The following is a 20,208-nucleotide window of genomic DNA, read 5'->3' as shown; positions in this document are numbered from 1 at the left end:
AGAAACGTTTAGCTTATCCAAGGCTTGGGAGGATCATTAGGAATTTCCCAAAAGACTGAGCAAAAGTACGCAATTAGGCAACACTTAGCAGAGGAATGATTGTGGTAAGCGCGAGGTGTTGCACGAGAGCAGGGAAAAATAAACAACATTCTGGATGAGTGTGACCTCTTCAAAATAAGCAGCTCATTAAAGAAGGGACTGCAGAATGCCTGGGACGGGGGATGGAGAATATAGTATAAAGCACTCAAGATCTGTGACTTGTTGTCTGTTACTACCAAGCACAAATAGTAACATCAATTTCAAAGACCATTTTGGCTGGAATTCATCCCTAATATGGGAAAACCCAGTTCAGATTCATTGCACCAAGAATTTGATTGGCTTACATCAGAGCAAGATGCAGAAACTTGAGCACTCTGTCAGGCAACATGAAGACAAATGGCAACTGAATTTAGTAAATGGCAAACCTTCATGGTCTACTCTCTGTAGTAATTGGAGGACAGTGCTGTGTGTTTTCTAAGCAGTCAAACTGATTAGCATATGTGAACTCTAGCATATATAGAAATCTCAGCACTATTCAGCATTACACAGGCTAAATAACAGTTCAGAAACCTTCAAAAACCCTTGCAAATAACTGTAAATTCATTGAAAACAATAACACTAAAAGGTACACATTTTGAAATGTGTAGCTGACTTACAGTTCTTATTGGCTGAAGAAACCAAGAAATTTAGTTTCTGAGTTTCCTGTAGTAGTAAGTCCATACATGGATGGAGACATCTACAAGCACACTCATTGTGATAGATTTGAAGGGCCATGAGGCTCCATATCCCCCAACACAAATGGGGGGCCAGCTGGGGTCAAAATACTGCCCTTCCTGGAACACCTCTGAGTGACTGCCCAGGTGAATTGTTGGAATTGTCTCCACTGACAAATCGGGGGCAAGCCTCTAATTAAGAAAGTACACTGACAGAAACATACAAAACTATGAGGCAGATTACCAAGTTCTATTCAAGACAATGGAAGTTTTGCTATTGCTTTCAAGAACAGATGGAATTACAGCCCCCAAACCCATTATTTAGAAGCCTATAATACTTCAGAAAGGTTAGAAATTTTTAGACGCAATAATCAACTTGTGATTCATGTTTATTGGATGCAATCATTCAAACTGTTAGATGCAGGATCCTTGACATTTCTTCTTAGTGATGAGTAAATAACAAGTTCTAAAATGGCCACATTATTTTGTTTAGCTTTCTTTAATGCTTACTATTTAAGGAGGAGTTTTGACTTGCTTGGCCCCTAGTAAAGAGGGATACAGGTCAACGCAAAAAATAATGTCAAGAAAGAAAAGAAAACATTAAGATTTTTTTTTTTTCTGTTTTTCTGAAGCTCCAGTGTGGTTTCACAGGTTTCTACCATTTTGTTGTTCATGTTCAGCATGAACATAAAACCACTAAAAGAACTTCCAGTACTTTAACAATGCTTGAGAACTGGGTCAATATGCGCCAATAGTAGCATTTCAAATGCACACACCAGTGTTTGCCACAGAAATGAGGGAAAAAGAATGAACAGTAGTGGTAATCCATCAAAACTTCAGGAGAGGTAATCTGTCATCCGCTTTCAACTTCTCATTTTACAAAATACATAGAGGTGGTGTGAGTCTCCAGTCCCTGGCAGCACAGGGAACCTCTGTATCTCTATGCCATGGCATGGAGCCATGGCTGTTTTCTGTGACCTCTTTTCTTCTCTTGAGCAAGCTTTGTGCCCTCTTGTGCCAGTCCTCTGCTCTTTTAAGATGCTTCAGCCTTTCTGATAGCTGGAAGACCCCTCTACCTAAACACAGGGCCTTTATCATCAACTGTTGATGAACCCATCTTGCATTTGGGGAAGGTGCAGCCCTACCTTCACCATCTCCTCAGCACCAGCTGGAGTGCAGGTGCCCACTCCCAGACAGAAGGTGTGTGGAGCATGGCGGGGGGGGGGGGCTGAGCACCCAGAGCACATGGAGGGCTCTGGAGCTTCCAAATGCAGTGCCCTCCATCCAAGCTGGCCTTCCTGTCACTGCTTTCTTGCACCATTACTCAATTCCTCTCCCAGCTACCCTAGAGAAGATGGTGCTCGAATGTCCAGACGGACAGCAATGGATGAGCCAAGAGTTCTCATTTTACAGGCAAATGAGATCAACTTTACTGGGGAACTGGTTGGGGACAGTGGTGGAAAGACATGGATGGTAACTCAAGGTTAAGCTCATACCCTTAAACTGCAGTTTGACTCCCGAAGGCAGAAATGGGTGTCAGTGGGTAGAGACAGCAGTCAGACTCATAATTTGCAATTCTAAAAATAATAATGAAAAAGCAAGAAAGAAACAGTTAGAAACACATACAATTGGGACTTGAGAAGAAAGGTTTGGGGATGGAAGGATGGCTTAGCAGGAGTGGGGACAGACAGAGCAGGGAGACATGGGGACAGACAGAGCAGGAAAAGCAGTAAAGGAAGAGGGAAAAACCCATCAGGAGTTATTTCCTCTCATTCATAGAAAATTAGCTTAATTATTCTTTTTCTGGCTTGCAGATGAGTAATAATGGAAGCTGTCTTTTAGGCTTTTCCCAAGGCTAGCATAATACCTCCTGCTAGGACACAAACACCCATTGGACATAACATGTCACTCTTATTTTGTTTTTCAATTTGACAGCTTTGAAAGTAATTTAACAGAATAGTTGCCAGAGAAAAGATATCACATGATCCAGATCATCACTGTGTACTCTTCCAATCCTGTACAAAATCAATGAGGGAGCTTGTTTTTTGCTCTCAGAGGCCAGTAAAGGAGAAACTAAATAAAACTTACCATATTAGATGAAAGGTGCAGAACAGCATATCACATTGTTCCTTTAAAAATGTTCATTTCTTCTGACTATGTAAGCGCCATTAATCTGAGATCAATTTTTAAATTGAAAATGTAAGGGTACAATAAAAGTACGTGCTGTTCCTATTGATATTAACTGCGTGCTGGCGATATGCAAACCAGAGAATGTAAAGCAACTCCTAGGAGAACATGAACACCATTTTAAACAGAGTATGAAGCAGCAAGATGTATGCTAGAAAGCTGTATTTACCATTCTTTAAAAAAGAAAAAGAAAGGGAAAGAGGTAGGAAGGGGAGGAGGAGAAGGAGAGTAAAAAAGAGAGAGAAAGGTGGGGAGAAGACAGAAAGAGAGAAGAATGAGAGAGAGACAGGGATGGAAATAAAATTATGCCAGGAACACTAAATGATTTGGAAGACCTTCAGAGAAGATTATGAAAGTTATGTACACAGAATGGAAAGGAAAATAAAGCAATTTTCCCTGACAGAAGGGTAGGGGGAAATATGTAAGCTGAGGGCTAGAACAAATCCAATAACCTCTTAAATACTGCCTGGAGGATATAAACGAGACTTAAAGCATCAGCCTTGCATGCTTTGTTCTAGCCCAGCTCATGCATTGCAAGCTAGCATGTTTAGCAGAGCTGTGTTATTGTCAACCGGGACACTCTGAGAGTTTCTCTGCTCTGTTAGTGTGATTAATGCAACTCTGAACAGCAATGTCCTGAATCATGGAGTGACTACAGTTGTTTCCTCAGGGACATCTACTCAAAGTCTGATTAACATATACAGCAAAAAACAACCAGCCCCTGCACCTCATATTTTCTGAACATTATTGTACACATCTTCAAACTCAAGTGGCTATAACCTCTTTCCAGGTTCTTTACCTCGGTCTTCATATGCTTCTCTATCCTATTCTACTCTTTGTGCTGTTTTTCTCTTTAGCTTCACTTTTCTCTCACTATTTAGCATCTCTCAGCTTTGTTGGGCTTATTAACTTGCTTGTTAGTGTCTTAACTGTCTATTCCCATTTAAATGTAAAATGAAGTTAAATAAATATGGTGATTCAAAAGAAAACAGAATACAGAGTGCGGAATTTATTTATTTATTTTTTTTATTTTGTCATTCTGTCCTCTCTTTGTTTTCCTTTTTTTCCCATTTTCTCCCATTATACCTATCCCATTTAGCTGTTCATTGAGAGCATACTTATATCCTCCCTTTTACAGCCTCTGTTGCAGTCAGATGCTGATCTTTATTTTACTCAAATAGTACACTGTACAGACAAACGATAACCTGAAATTAATCTGCAAAACAATGCAGTTTAAAAACTATAAATGGTCGACCAAAAAATCTACTTTTAAAGTCAAAGAATAATTTATTGCTGTTAGTGTAAATGTATACAATCCCACTGAGACTGAATTATCCTTATAGCATTAGTTGCATATAATCTCACTTGGTGCTAAAAAAAGACATGAAGGAAAAACAGCAGTAATTTTTATCCTCTTTGACAAATAGTTGTATTTCAAAAAGTCCCATTCTGACCTTTCTTTCACAGTAAAATTGAGTGACTTGGTCTATCCATAATGACTGGAAAAAGTGTTTGTGATTCCTTTTTGCATAATGCACGTGCCCTGCCAATTTTCACTGCTTTTCCAGAGTTTTCAGGTAAAGATGCTTCTCCTTCCACAGCAGTGACAGGAGCTGCTGCACCCCGGAGGGCAGAAAGACAGACCGACTCATCCAGTGGTCCCTGCCTGACACCCACACCAGCTTGTGCAGAGGAGCCACCAAGCCCACCTGCAGGACGAGCACGCTCAGGTTTACATCCCAAGGAGCTGTGCAGGGCAGACAGACAGCAGACAGGGCTGCAGAGGACACACAGACAGCAGACCGGGGTGCAGAGGATGCACAGACAGCAGACAGGGCTGCAGAGGACACACATACGCAGACCAGGCCGCAGTCAGGGACAGAACCACGACTGCCATCTTCCTTTTCGGCTCCAACCTACTCCTGATACAACTGTCCCTTGCGACTCAGCATGCCACCCTGAATCCCATCTCCCTGCAGCACATGCTTCTTACTGTGGGCCATGAGAAATTAATTAATTCCCTGTCCTGGCCTAGTTTGCTGCCTTACAAATCCCTGAATGCTGGACTGGCAGGTAGCGCTCTGCTAACCAAGGCAAAGGGTCAGCCCTCTCGCTTCCAGCTTCTGAAACCAACCTACATGCAGAGCCTTTAGTGGCACAAAAGCACAACTTTTCAAAATATTAAAATATTGCAAAATATTAGCTCCAGAAAAGAAGGTAAAATTCTCAAGGGACCACAGGATACAGGTGCTAGATTTTCACACAGCCTAAGAATGGTGTTTCTGGTCTACCCTTGTTAACTTCTACGTCTACCCTGGTTAACTTTAATGCCAGTAATTAAGCTTGATGAACTCTTCTGCATCTAAAAGGAAAAAATCCTAATTAAAAACTCTCTCAATGGCACATTATATTTAAATATTTAAGCTTCAGCAAGAGCAGAAGCTAGAGCATTCACTTTGGGGCCAAAATTCACACCGATAAATACAAATCCAGACTTAAACTCTCCACCTCCCCTCAGCACTTTTACCTGCATTGAGATGAAGAAAAACCCTGGCAGCTCTTCTCTGCAACACACAGCAAATATAAGTTGCTGTGCCCTGTGCCCTTCCTCCAGCTCTACACGGTGCAAGCAAACCACAGGCTCTGCTCACCCATGCCACTTGAAAGAGACAAAGGCAGAATTATTGCCTCAGTGACATAATTTTCAGTACCTGAAACCCCAGGTTTATTCAGATTTAATCTGTACATATCCTCATGTTGGTTAACATGAACACACCACTCAAATTTATACAAAAAGTCACTGTTTGGCAGATAATTGGATAATATGTGAATGCTGGCACAAATTGTTCTCTTTTATAAGCAAAGGCAAATGTAGTATTTTATCCTGCTAAGAGAACCCATGGAAAAAGATGCTGCTTTCTGAATAGCATGTTTTCAGAGCTACAATTCAATAAAATAAATAAATAAAAGAAAAAATCTATATTCTACCTGTTGGACTGGCTGAAGGGGCATCTGAAGAGGCAAATACGAAGTAGTTATATATCACCAGTAGTTGTCACGGTAACTACCAGATTATGATTCCAGACTAAAAAACCATTTCATATATCTTTTAAGATACCAATCTTTAGCCAGCCATTTCAGATCATCTTAACCTTAATAAGACTCCCAGGAGAACTGCTTGCTACACCAGCTTTGTAAGATGCACTGTTCTATATCAAGTAAGTAGATTTTCTCACACTTCTGTACCTGTGGTCTGTTGTTTCAAAGTATAAGGCCTTTGTGACACTTGAGATGTGCATTCAGAAACAAATATTGAAGGAAATCCCATTTGAAGACTTCACTTAGTCACTGAACAATTAATTAGGCATCATCTTAAAGACAAAAATATGCCAGAATTGTGGAAAGTAGGCTCGGCTTCACAGGAAAATAGTCTTACCCACAGGAAATTTCCATTTTGTGCCAATTTTAAACAAAATCTTCTATTTAACAAAATCTTTGCAAAATTCTGTTTAAAAATTTGCTGGATAGCATGCATTTGTAAATCAACACAAAGCATCAATATGCAGCAGCTTCTTAATTCAAGAAGATTTTTAGGTCGAGATTCTAAACCAAAGATTATCTTTGATAGTCTGAACATAAGAAACCCATAATGAGTTTAGATGAAAACCCTTTGATCTTTATTGATCTGACCACAACCTACCATGTTTCAAGTTAATCCCTTCTACTTGGCAGCAGCACTTTCCCTCCTTTATTTTGCAGATACGAAGGCCAAAATGTTTTTCTCTCTCTCTCTACCCACAATAAATATTCCCATCAAAACAAACGCATCTCTCTGTCTTCGTGAAAATTTGTTCCAGTTAGGGTTATGGATTTTTTGCAATTATTGACAGAGTTTCAATTGTAAAATATAATCTAGGACCAAGCTTGCAAAATTTTGAGTTGGAAAGAGAACATCTCACACACCTCCAGTTCAGAAGTCACCAACTGCCATGACAGTTTTGAACAGGAGGAACTGTTTTTTTCCTTCCAATATTTTTCCTTTCCTCCCTTGCAATATATATGTATCTTCTTTTTCCCTCATATGCCATCAAATTCCTAAAGAGAAAGAAGTATAGACACCATCCCATTTAAATAAGATCTGTGTTCCGGGATGTTTAGTAGCTGCAAATTGTTCAAAAAAGCAAAAGTATGTGAGCATAAGTGAGATTGATGTAGAGTGAGAGGAAACACAGAACAAAAGGAAATCTTGCCAAGAGTCATGGAGATCTCTCTTCTACGATAGGCCCACTGATTTTCCATGCTTTGGAGGCAAAACACTGACAAAGATTATCTTTCTTCTAGGTCAAACTAAGTGCTGGAAAGAGATTTGATTTATTTTGTTTCTTCAAGTCACATCAGTTGTGGAGAGCTACTCCTTCCAAGCAGCCTGAAACCAACAGTAATGTTGGTTAGTGTTAGGTCAGAGGTTGGACCTGATGATCTTGAGGTCTCTTCCAACCTAGAAAATTCTGTGATTCTGTGATTCTGTGATTCTGTTGGTAAGAGAAGACTGTGGAAGACTTAAAATTAAGAAAGGACTAAAACACAGCCAAAAATGATCGTGGGGAAATTAATAAGATGCAGGTAACATTTCACAGCATATTGCCGAGAAACATGGCCTCAATTTAAGAGGAAAAATCCAAATCTAGATATTATTATTACTATTATTATTATTATTGATTCTCACACTAGATGTTTTGATTAATTCAAGGAGAATTTCTTCTTCTTACAGGCAAGATTTTATAGCACAAAGTAGCAGAAAAGACTATAAAAATGCACTGGCATTACACGTTTCTCGCAAACCTTTAATTAGACTGAGAAGGGTTTTGAAGTACATGAGCATGCTAATTTCCATTCTGAATGTGAAAATGTGGCAGAGATGTCACGCATCGTGTAATCTTGAACACATTTTATTTGAAACTTTTGTTTTAAAATTTAAGTCTTAACATAAAATATATTAGTCTATGATCTGCATCAAAATAATAACAATAACAACAATAATAATAATAACAACAATCTAGAACATCTCTGTTCTAGATGCATGGGCAATGTTTCCAGGCCTTTTCACACAAAGTATTGCTTCCAAAATTAATGTTCCATCACTCTTTTCTCTTTATCCATAGAACAGGTACTTTAACTGCTTAGATTTTTTTTTATTTTTATTTATTATTATTATTATTTTTTTACACTGCTCTGAAGTTATTCTCAAATACCTCTTTCCTAAGACTGCATTATGCTCACATTATGGCTGTTGCTGCATTATTGGTGCCCAGGAGCCTTCTTATGGGCACTACATGTAAACTGACAGATTTCCTGGAAGAGTTTGCACACCAGGAATCTATGTAAGTTACAGCATTTGTAGACACAAGCAACACTTTATGCCACAAAGATAGAGGACAAAGCCCAGTAGTCAGCAGACAGGGTCTCCTGTGTTTCTGGCTGCTAAAATTTCACCTCCAGTCCCAACCTCTGCTCAGCGTAGGATTTCTTGAATGTCAGTTTGTGTCCATTAACTCATATCCTGCCACTGGCCACCACTGAGAAGAAAAGCCCAGCTCCCTCCTCCTTATCTCCCCCACAGGGTAGTTATACCCACAGAGAAGGCCCCCTGAGCTTCATCTCCTCCAGGCTGACGATTCCCAGCTCTCTCAGCCTCTCCTCATAGGAGAGGTGCTCCAGGCCCTCAGTCAGTCACCTTTGTGACTGTCCACTGGACTCTCTCCTGGCACAGAGCTTGTAACTCATTTACAAAATCAGACATCTGCTCAAAGCTGTTATTCTTTGGTGTTGAAAAACAGGCCTCAAAACACAAATTGTGCATGAGCACGCTAGCGTTACCCCTTCAGAGGTGTGAAGGTCCCAGGGAAGAAGAAGCCCGGGGCTCGTTCTGGAGCCTTGCAGGATGCCTGCAGTGATGCCTGTGCTTCCTACACCTGAGTGCTCCTTATTTTGGGCGGTTTCTTTTCAATTCAGAGGTTCCTGTGCCTTTCAAGATGAAGCTGACTGCACTCACTGTGGCTCACAAGGACGAAAAGCAGCCAGGAGGATGACACCAGTCTGAGGGAACGTCTCACTGCGCTGTGGTGGGAAGAATTTGGAGCTGACAATGTAACGCCAGCACTGCCTGCGCACCCAGGTAGACTACAGCCAGCTGGTTTACATTCAGCTCACACTTGGAAGGTTATGTGTACAGCCCGTAAGTGCTTCAAATATAGGCTCTGATTTTCCAGTGTTTACCTCAAGTTGCAAGTTCTCTGCCTTCCTGACAGCTGGATCCCTAGTGCAGAAGCTGATGGCATTTGCACAGAAAATATTCTACTTGTTAGAAGCAAATTAACTTCTGAAGTCCTACATAGAACCCATGGAAGATGGGATTATATAAAGTAGATCTTGGAAAAAGATACATGAAAGCATTCCAGAGAGAAAACAAATTGCCTTTTTCTTGGCTTTATCTTTTAGCATTCTCTGGCAGTTTTCTTTGACAAGGTCTGGAAATAGCTCAAAGAACCTGCCTGTAAATACCTCTTCTGCCTGAAATAATAATGGCACGCTATGGCAGGTGTCAAACCCAGGAGCACCTCTATCAGGCCACTGCTTGACGTCATGACTCTAGAGGTACATAAAGGAGGATCAAAATCCTGTAGAAAGGGGGAAATGGGAGTACTTTCAGGCCTTGCAGAGGCAATTTATCTTTAAAATTCCTTTTCTCTGATTTGCCTTTCAGTAAGGCAGCATAATCAGCAAAATTCTAACCTCAGAGCTCCAGTCCCATTAGTCACACAAAGCTTAGGTGATTTATAGTCAGAAAATCATTTCAAAACATCTGAAAGGATTTTGTTATTCTGCCTACAGCTACACCTGTGCACTTCTTTGTCTCTAAGTTTCAATTAGAATTAATTTAAATAAGAGAAAATCATGTTTCCTAGTGGCTGAGCCTGTTAATGAAATATGTTTCGCATTTCCAATGGAAATGGGAATTTAGGAAAGTAACAGGCAGAGCTTGTGCCTGCATTATGAATATATTTTATATTTGAAAGACTTTATCTTAATCTCACTAATGAGATCTTTAGCTCAATTTTATTTTATTTTTACCGTATTTGTATTGCTCTTAATGTCTGGATTGCCACTCTATTAACATGACAACTCATTTTCTAAGGTGCCTGAAGAGTCACAAAAAATGGGAGATTCTCTATTGTTCCAAACATCAGTAAGCACCGAGAGGAAATTGTTATCATGTTATGTTAAAAGTCAAAAGGAGAACAAAAAAGAAAGGAGCAAGCAGACAATGAATTTAACCATGTTTTTGCACTGAAGTATAATCTAAAACAAACAGAAAAGCATGGCAATGTATTTGTAAACTATTTACCTAGATGGTTTTATTGCAGGCCTCTGGAGACACCTTTCCCTGCTTATTGCAGAACAAAGAGTCGCTTACTTTACTGCATAGGGGACATACGTGGTAAGAGCACAAAGAAACTGTGTTAGCCTCGCTATTAGTTTACTGCACTCTAGCAAGGGGTCTTCTGTCCCTCATGCACACTAAGGACCCAGTCGTTACAGACTTGGACAAAGCTTAACACATATAATATTCTTCAAGATTTAAGTATTTTCATATGGCTTGAATATACTTGATACAACTAACCCTTGACTAGCCTATGGGAAGAAAAAAAAATATTAGGCAAGGTTCTTCAAGTGACAAGACAGAAGTGCTCCACAGTCCCTTTCAGGGTCCTGCAAAGTAGCACACTGTCAGACAGAGGCTTCTTTACTCCTCTCTTATATTGCCAACTTCTGTCTTTCAAGAAGTGTTCATGAGCCCGGAGTTCAGTCGTACAATTGTAACAAGGGCAGACCTTGACCTGCCAACACTAAGTAGTGGCAATAACACAGCAGCAGGAAAAAAGAAACCATGTAGATGAAAACTGTACTGGAGTTGCTAGAAATAACATTAAAACATTCCTACAGGTCTTTCAGCATCAGCAGTGGTAGGAAAAGGGTATGCCAAAGGAGGAACGTGGTAGAAGTGACAGAGCATCCTTGTCAGATATTGCCACAAACTCAGCATGTCACCCTTTTACTAACTACTATACCATGAAAAATGAATGTGACATAATAAGTCACACGTTTATGCACACATAGATAGATAATACATCTCAAAAACAGATATTTTCTACTATTTTTCACCAACTGGATGACCACTTCCATAATGACATATTTTGCCATGTCAAAGAAACAACCCTGGGTGACATTTTTACACATTTTAATAAAATGTTGATTTTTCCTAAACTGGCTTACACAACCCTGGCCCATTCCACCATAAACTCTTGGGCAAAAACAAATCTAAAATCTTGGAAATTGGGAACACTGGGCACTTGACTTCCTCTCTCCTGAAGGGAAAGCCAACAAAAAACAGGTATAAGTGAGAAAAAATGTGGAGTGTACTGTTAAAATTGGTACATGACATATAAATAAGCCCCAGTGGAGTAACCACACGTGAGTTATTCTGCAGTTATGCTTGGTACCTATTGGCTAGATTACCCCCTCCTCTTTTGGGCAAACTCTTTGATCTCAGATCTCTGATAACAAGGAAAATCTCCTTGCTCAATAAAAGGTTATATAGTTATATAACAAAAGGGAGCAAGAGACCTTGTCTTCCCCTTGCTGAGCAATATGTAGCGCAAACATCTCCAGAGAAGGCTTTGGGAAAGGCCAGGCTTGTTGAATGCATGTGAATTGCAGTGTTTTTAAGGAGATACAATTCCTCCCACTGCTTGGCCCACGCCGCCTTGATGTGGCTCAGACTGTAAATGACACAATTTGGTTGCCACCATGCTAACCTCTGCATTCCTCTGGCTCTGAGTGAGAAAGTCTCCTCTTCCTTTCTCACCTAGCTTCAAATGGAAGCCTCATGAATGCTGTGGATTTAGTGCTTAGCTTTATAATTGTGGTTTTATTTGAATTGCCACAGAAAAAAAATGTTGGGTGAGATTAAACACAGGCTTCTCCTTTTGAAGAGGTCTCTGCTTAATATGACTTTTACACCCCATATTCTCACTAACTTTTATTTTCTCCTTCTTTGAGTCTAGTTGCAACTCCTGCTCCTTCACTGCAGTTGTGAGAGTATTTACTTGGTACTGTGCTAAGTTATATTTATGCATAAACTTTTGCTAATTGCTGAACCTATGCTGGAATGAATAAAGCTTTCATTCATGTTTATATATTAGTTTCCAACATTTGTATGTTTGTAATCATCAGGCTAAAACCAGGTTTCATTTGCAGAGATGTAAACTGAGGGTAACTGAGTCAGGAGACACACTCTACTAGGTACCTGGAAATATTTTTATTTTTTTTTTTTAGTATCACTGACAGATGAGTTTATCACAGAAATTTCCATATTCTGTAACTCTGTGTAGTTTGCTCAGGACTGGTAAATGGTTATGGCTACACTCACAGTTAGTTTGGATCGACAGAAATCTAGAGCTCATTTTGGGCTGGAGACCTGATACACACATTTCTCGAGATTGTTGAAACTCAGAAGATGTTTAAGTTTGCTCTGATGCTCATTTACTGCTGCAGCTCATCTTCCGTCCAGGTTAGTTTGTTCCTAGGAGAATCCAGGTCACAACCTGCAGTGCCCTTCCAGATGAGGACCAGAGCTCAGCAAGCAGGCTACATTTGAGCATTGTCTGAAAAGTGCTCTCCTGATCTGAACTAATGCACTAATACAGACACGCCCTATGCATACAATTAAAATTTACACAATTAGAATATCTGTGGCAATTCCTAGCCATCAACAATTTTCCCAGCCATATAATTATTACTATTAACAGTACGCATTCCCAATTTAATAAATGGAAGCAAGATAAATGCCCACATCACTTTGGCTTCCTCAAAGCTTTACGATTCAGAACATAGCAATCTGTTGCCCTTGGCCTTTTGGAAACAGCGTCCATGTGGTAATTGATAATAATGATAATGTAGCACTTCTCCTGGTCTGTTCTGGATATCTGATGGCTTCAACTGCTTTGTCTTAGAGGAGGCAGTTGAGAAAACCCTTGAGTCAACAGGAGTAGGGAAAGAGGAACCAAGAGGCTTCTGGTATAGCACCATGGGAGAGGGTGGGTGGTAGGAAGAGGTGATGTGACACATTGCTTAGATTTTCTTTGTCCCTTTAGCATTGCCACCTCGTAGAGGAGCTGCCACAACTGCCTCCCTCTCCAACGCTTTTCCATCTCTGTTGCACTGGCTCTAATTTCAGTGCCTTCAGCATGGGAAACCAGGCTTTCTGCTTCCCTCTATTCAAAAATGTTACCAGCCCCCTCTTCATGTCTTGCCCTGTTGTTGCTGCTGCTGCAAAAAAGCATAACCTCTGTGCATAGCCATGTTATTATCCACTGACCTCCTCTGAAGCTGTTAACACATTACTGCTCATCAGCTACCTCATAGGAACCATTTATGTCCATCCTTTGAATCTCACTTGTCCCTGAAGTGAGTGCAAATTATGTCAAGTAAAACTACTTACCTTTAGATAGCAGACAGAGCCCCAGGCAGACAGTGGGCCAAGAAGTAGAAGGATGGCATCGCCTTGAAAACACTGTAATTACACGCATTCAACAAGCCTGACCTTTTCCCAGAGCTGTCTCTGGTGACGTTTGTGTGGCATGTTGTTCAGGGAAGCAATAAGGAGAGGACAAGGTCCCTTGCTCTGTTTTGCTGTATAACCCATACGCTGTATACAGAAAGTGCTCAAAAAAAGGAAACGGTCAAGGTAACTGATCATGTTTTAATGCAGTGACTAAACAGACATTGAGCTATTGCCTTTGAAAAGGTGGTGTGTTTTCACAGGCTAGTCCTGCACAATACCCGCACACATATTTCAACAACGTGCAAATTATGAGCAGCAATCACACAGGACTGCTTTCCAGACTTGAGTCCTTTTACAGTATAATTCACTTACAAATAGAAATATCACCCAATCAGAGACACATTCTGCAAAGGTTATGCTCTTCTAGTTTGTTTTTAGGCTAAGTCTATCAGGTCCTGAATCTACTAAAGCCTCAGTCATCATAATTATAGTGAGGAACAACTTCAGTCAACGTTACATGCAATTTAATTTTCCTCCAACTGCCAGGTATATCTTGACAAAGTTTCTAACTGAAGTTTAAAGCTCACTTTGTTCAGAACAATCAGGTAAGCCAATGATGCTGGAGAGGTCTGCTGTCACAGGGATGTGAGAAAGCAAGGCAGAACCTGGTTTGTTTGACTTCATGCGGGTCACGTGATGTAATTAATTCCAAATGTTTTTGGTTTCTGTAGAGAAACTTCCAGCAAAAGATTTAAACGATGTAATAATTACCTTTTTCCTTTCATGATCCTTCTCACTGTGCCTTAATTTATGATGCTTTTAACTAGCATACATGTATCCTGAGGCTATGATGGGTGCACATTTATTTATGTCAAAAGATAAATCTTAATGAAAGGGTTTTTTTTTTACACAATAATTAACTTATTTTGATCATCATAACAGTAATTATTAGAGGCACAAAAACAGAATCAGATCTCAGAAGAAGCCATGAAGATCCTAAATAGGGTGGAGTACAAACACTGCCTATTATTTTGCCAAAAATGATACATCAAAGTGGCAGCAGTGAATCATCACACACTACTGGGAACTACACCCAAGGAATCCAAGAGATGAAAATATTAGATGCACTAACCTCCATCATAAATCGCAAGTTATAATCACACAGCAGATATTTGCAATATGCCTTTTCTCAGATATGAAGCTCTGCTCTCCTTATGCCTCTCTCAACATGATCTCTCATCAGATTAAAACACAACAAACCCGAAAGAACCACAAAAACACAAGAATTTTGGCTTTATATGAAAGGTCCGTCTATTTAAAAAAAATAAAAATGTTGTGATGGATCATTAGCCATGCATCAAATAGTACATCTGGGCAGCCCAGTTCTTTTAGGAACATCTTCAAAAAATCACCCTTTTTATGGGATCATACACATCATGAGAGGCAAGGCCAGCAATGAAAAAGAGTGCACCCACTCTTAACCTGCTGTCATCCTCTCCTTAGTAAAAATAACTACTGTTCTGATTTTCTGCTCAGTCATTAAACCATTCTGTACGTGCACACATACACACGCACACAGAGACTAACTTGCAGACAGCTCTTTTGCAATGTCCTACCATGAGGAATCAAGCACATTTTAACAAAAATACCTTAATCCTGTGTCAGAATGAAGAATTAATTTCTCAAAACTAGAAAAATTTAATGATACACAAGGTGACCTCATATAAGAGAAGCTTCAGCAGCAATATAGGAATAAAGAAAAGGATGTAGCATGTTACCTTTTCCAGTCAAAGTTTCTTCTTTTATTTTCCTCACCGCTTCTTGGCCCTCACTCTCACTGTTTCCAGCTGTCACAATACAGAAACACAGAATTAGTGATGCAGACAACTTAAGGACAGTGAATATATGCCTGCTATCATTACAGGTTAACCACAGTGTAAAACCAGTTATGAGTTTTAAGTGAAAATGCGATTCGTTGTTGTCAGAGCAGCAGAGGTCTTTAAAGAGCTATGTACAAATGCCCTGCTGTTCACATGAGTTCTGCTTGTTCATCTCATTTATTCATGCAAGCTATGACCACCTGCTGGCTGGAACAGCTGAATGTAGATGTAAATCTGTGAGCCACGTGAATTATATCACATCCAGACTCTAAAAAAGCTTTACTGTAGGTGAGAGTGGACCACCCTCTGCTCTTTCCAAAATGAAGAACTTCACAGCTGGAGGACAGGCCCTGCTAACCTGTTCTGAATGCTCAGGAAAAGTCTTACCAGTACTAACAGAATATATGATTAAGCATTAAATAAATGCCTTTTGTGCCATTCAGCTGAGGTGGAGAGTTAATAATTATCTGACATTTGTTTGGCAATTTTGCTGTGCATCTGTATTTGAGCAGTAAAAAAAAAATGATTTGCAACACTGATATTTGAAGGTAATATATATCTTTGTCTTGATGATAGGCAAGAAGGCTCAACATTTGCATAAATTTAGCTAAAATAAAGACATTTAACATTTCAGATACGGAAGAGAAAATAATTCTCATAGAAAACGTAGGGTCATTCTGGCCTATAACTGTTCTTTATAAAGTCCCTTAACTCTGGAATTATACTGCTCAGACTGACCAAGAAAGAATAAGAATTAAAAGCCAAACAAACAAGCAACCAAACAAAAACAACAAAGCAGACATTTGTGGGTTGGTTTTTGTTTGTTTGTTTGTTTGTCTGATTGTTTATTTTGCTTAAAGCCATCCAAGTCTTTAAAGAACAGAAACGTTCGGCTTGATGCTAATTTCCAGATACAGATGCACTGTCAACAAAAAACTCTCCAGTGAAACTGCCACATCCGGGGAAATCTGGGCACAAGGATGGTAGGCAAAGGATTGCTTTTCCTCACTGTTTCACCCAAAGTGATTTAGTAGAGTAAGGTCTCAAGCTCAGTGTGTTGTAACACCAGATAAGACTGTTGATTTGGGAAACAAAAATAGTTTGGTGCCGACTCTGTGAAGGTCTGATGCGATACCTCTTTCATTCAGCACTCCTCATGCAGAGAACACACTTATTAAGCCTCCAGTGTCTTTAACTCTCAGTGTGTTCACTTAATTTGTTCTTTTAAAAGAGCTTGTGTTCACAACAGATTTTAATTTGCGTTATTTTGCTGTTATATAAATGGTTATTCATTAAAGCTCAGTGCCCTCCAAATGAGCTCATGTTAGTCATATTTGCATGTTTTTCATTCTAGACCACTGGGATAAAATAATTATTTTGCTAAACAGTCACTTCAAATGTCTGTTTCCAGCCTGATTCAACAGAGAGTTTGAAAACTAGATTCTGAAGCTTGAGTGCTGTAAAATTGAAACAGCCTCAGTGCGATAGAGGCTTTTGAAATACTTCTTTCAAAGAAAATCCTGTAAGAAAGAATAAGGAGACTGAATAAATTATCAAAATCCTTACAAAAACTTCAAAGACAAGTATCACAAAGATACCATAGGACTGGGAGAGTGATCTACACCTCTGATTTTGCTTAAGGGGATTTTGCTTAAGCATCCCCTTGCTGAGGATGGGTATAAGAAGAAAGGGACAGGTTGCACTGCTTCTCTTCAAGTATATCCTTGTGGGATCCTCTAAGTAAAGTAAACAACAGGCATGAAAAAAAGCGGCCTCCTTTTAAGTTCCACATTAATTATTTTAAGTTCAAAAAATACTTTTTAAATCAACAAGATACCACAATTGCCTTTAGGTTGGTAAAAAATCAAACAAAATCTGTGTATCTTTTTGATGTAACTGATTCACTAAAGGGCACAACTTCCAACCATGCTAAACAGGAGTAGAATGCTCTAAACTAAGCCGGGTGGTGTCTTATTAAATGAAGTTCAAATTCTTACTAACATCAGGTATTTTAGAATCTCAGTAGTGTATTTGTAACAACTGTTTAGAAAAACTTTGTGATACACAGGAGAATCGTCTTTGCCTGACTTTTTGCCGATGATTCACCATATTTTTTGTATACTCAATGTGCCATATTTATCCAACCCAGAATGTATCCATTTTAAGCTCAATAGCATCTGTAGCGTAAGCTCTGCCTACCCTGGATTCAAGTGGAGAGGAGGATGAGAAGGTGAAGATAGATCATGCTTTTATGCAATGAGGGAATCTGAACAAAAGCTTTAAGAAGAAGGGATTCGATGTCTTGAGAGCTTAGATCGTAGAAGTACCTAAAACTGTAATAATCCTGCTTTTCTTGCAAATTTAAAGTGTCTGTCGGGAGCTCAAAATGCATACGGTTGTCTCAGGAATTGTTTATGCAAGCTGTTCAGTGCCCTGTCTGATGCTTTCCTTCTCTGTCCCCATAGAATAGTCAATAATTCAGGTGAGACTGATTCAATAATAACACTGACTACAACCAACTCTGAAAATAAAACTAATAAAATAAAAATATATTCCAGTCTGAATGGATGCATCTGTATAAAAAGAGATATCATATTAATAGCATTAAAAATTCTAGTTCTTAGCAAAATACCGAAGCTCATATTGGGAAGAAAAAAAAAAAAAAAAAAAAAGAGAGATAAATTCAAATACAACTTTTAGTCAAAAAAATGACTCTCCTCTTCAACATTTTTCTACACAAATGTCACAAGTCAAAGCACATTGAACTAAAGACACCACAGAAGTACACAGAAAAAATCTTATCAGCAGTAGGAAGCTTTGGATCTTACCCTAAAGGTCTGACTCTGTCATCTTAATCAGTTTAAGTAGATTCTAACTCTGGAAGTTGTTTCAGGGATTTCAATAGAACTGTCACAGAGTATTGCTCAGCCTGAATAAGGGTGGCAAAAATACAGCCCTCAGAAACCTGGCATGGCTGAATGGATTTGTACATCACAGAAACACGCTGTTGCTAGTTAAGGGGTACTAATATATTTACATATATTCTTTATAAAATATTCTTAATACCTTTGAAGGTGAAAATCTCTCCAAAATAATTACTAATCACTAATAACTCATAACTAATGTAGAAAATTGATTCTGACAAAAAGCAAGGCTTTTTGCATTTTTTTTTTAAATAGAAATGGGAATTTGCCATCTTGACCTTTGAAGGGAATGCACTGCAAGGCATTAGAAAGACATTTAGAATAATCTATGAACAACAATACAGCCTGTGAAGCTGAAGATTGCCTGGAAAGAATAAAAACACAATTTTTAAAAGCCAGAGTTAGCAAAGGGAGAATTTCATGACTTTCAACAAATGAACACAAAACCAAAGCACAAATAAAAAGCTCCCAAGATGGACACTGAGCAGATCCAAAATATCCAGGACACGGCAGATCAGAGAAACATCCAAACCCTCCAGCCTGGAGGCTGAGGGACACCCTTTGCCACAGCGTGGCTCTCAACTGGCAGCAACCCCCTTTTCTTATTTAGCCATAATTATATAGCAGTTAATCTCTAAAACTAAATAGCTTTTCAGGGTTAGCAGCCTGCCCTGTGGCCCTCCCCACTGCCCCGCTTTGGCTATGGTGTTTTGGAAAGGGGAGGGGAGCCAATGCTCGACTATCAGGTGGGAGGGTAGCAGGAAAGTTGACTTGCAGATGTGGTAGGTGTAATGCAAAGATATTCACCTATCACTTCAAGTAATCCAAGTTTAGAAGTGGTGTCCACAAACTCTAATGCATATGCATATTGCCAGGAGAAGCTTGGTAGTATGGTAATAAACTCGGTATACCATACGATTAAGAAGTTACACACAATGATGGTTAGGTGTCTTTGCAACAGAACACACAAGAGGTTCCAAATGTGAATTTGAATGAAGGAGTCTCCTCAGAGTAGCATAATCCTCAGTATGACTGAAGGGAACCGATCCAAGTGGGGCACAGGCCAGAAGACTGGGCTTGCAAGAGCACCCAAAGCCTCCAGAAAAATAAATAAATAAATAAATAAATAAAATAAAGTCATACCAGCTGGTGGTATAAAGATCATGATTTTGTGAGTGTGTGGCACTGCATAACATTGCCTCAGAGAGACAAATGACTGCCATCCAAAAGCTCTAAGGATGAGAAATCTGTAAAGTCTTGTAAAAAAACATATTGCTTAGGAAAAAGGAATACAGGTCTTGGGTTTCACCCATGAAATTTCTAAGTCATTAATTTGTTGTTCAATAAAGCCAGGTATAAGGATGTACAAAAAGGCATTGAGAAAGTGACACACAGCTTCCTTATGTCTAGACGTACCACATGGCCTTTGTCATCCAGTTCATTGTACAGCACTCATGATTTAATATATGCCTTTTTGACATGAAAGGCAAAAATATCGCAGTGAGTGTGCTTTTGATAAAAGAAGCAAAACTGAGTAAGGAGGAAAACATCAGTTTGCGAACAGAAAACAAATCATCATTCTTGCCCTAAGTTTCAGCAACCCCAGCTGTTCCAAGAAAAGATGAGAATGCCCCTGTTTATCAAACCAAAGATACAACAACAAAAAGTGCTGTTTCCAACAATGACCTGTAGCAGGTGCTGACAAAATGTCAGTGTCAGCATTAAAACTAGAGTGAAGTTTTCTGATACACCATTCCAGCAGCAAGTAGTTTAAGAGGTTTCCTGAATCAAAGGTTACTCCTAGCCTCTCTGTGAACCTACCCTCCACTTCTTCATCTCAT

At 39.4% G+C, this 20,208-nt stretch overlaps 1 protein-coding gene across 2 annotated transcripts in view; it reads right to left on the bottom strand.

The window, feature by feature from the left end:
• Positions 1-20,208, bottom strand: part of DHRSX (dehydrogenase/reductase X-linked) — a 168,912-nt gene that overhangs the window by 103,138 nt on the left and 45,566 nt on the right. For both annotated transcript variants that reach the window (XM_035313235.1, XM_035313302.1), the window contains one exon: positions 15,342-15,410. In XM_035313235.1, coding sequence (XP_035169126.1) covers positions 15,342-15,410 — 69 coding nt within the window. The remainder of the gene's footprint in view (positions 1-15,341; positions 15,411-20,208) is intronic.

Source organism: Oxyura jamaicensis, chromosome 1 (genome assembly GCF_011077185.1).
Source record: "Oxyura jamaicensis isolate SHBP4307 breed ruddy duck chromosome 1, BPBGC_Ojam_1.0, whole genome shotgun sequence".
NCBI lineage: Eukaryota > Metazoa > Chordata > Aves > Anseriformes > Anatidae > Oxyura > Oxyura jamaicensis.
The sequence above is the reverse complement of the archived record's forward strand: the minus strand, read 5'-3'. Positions and strand labels throughout refer to the sequence as shown.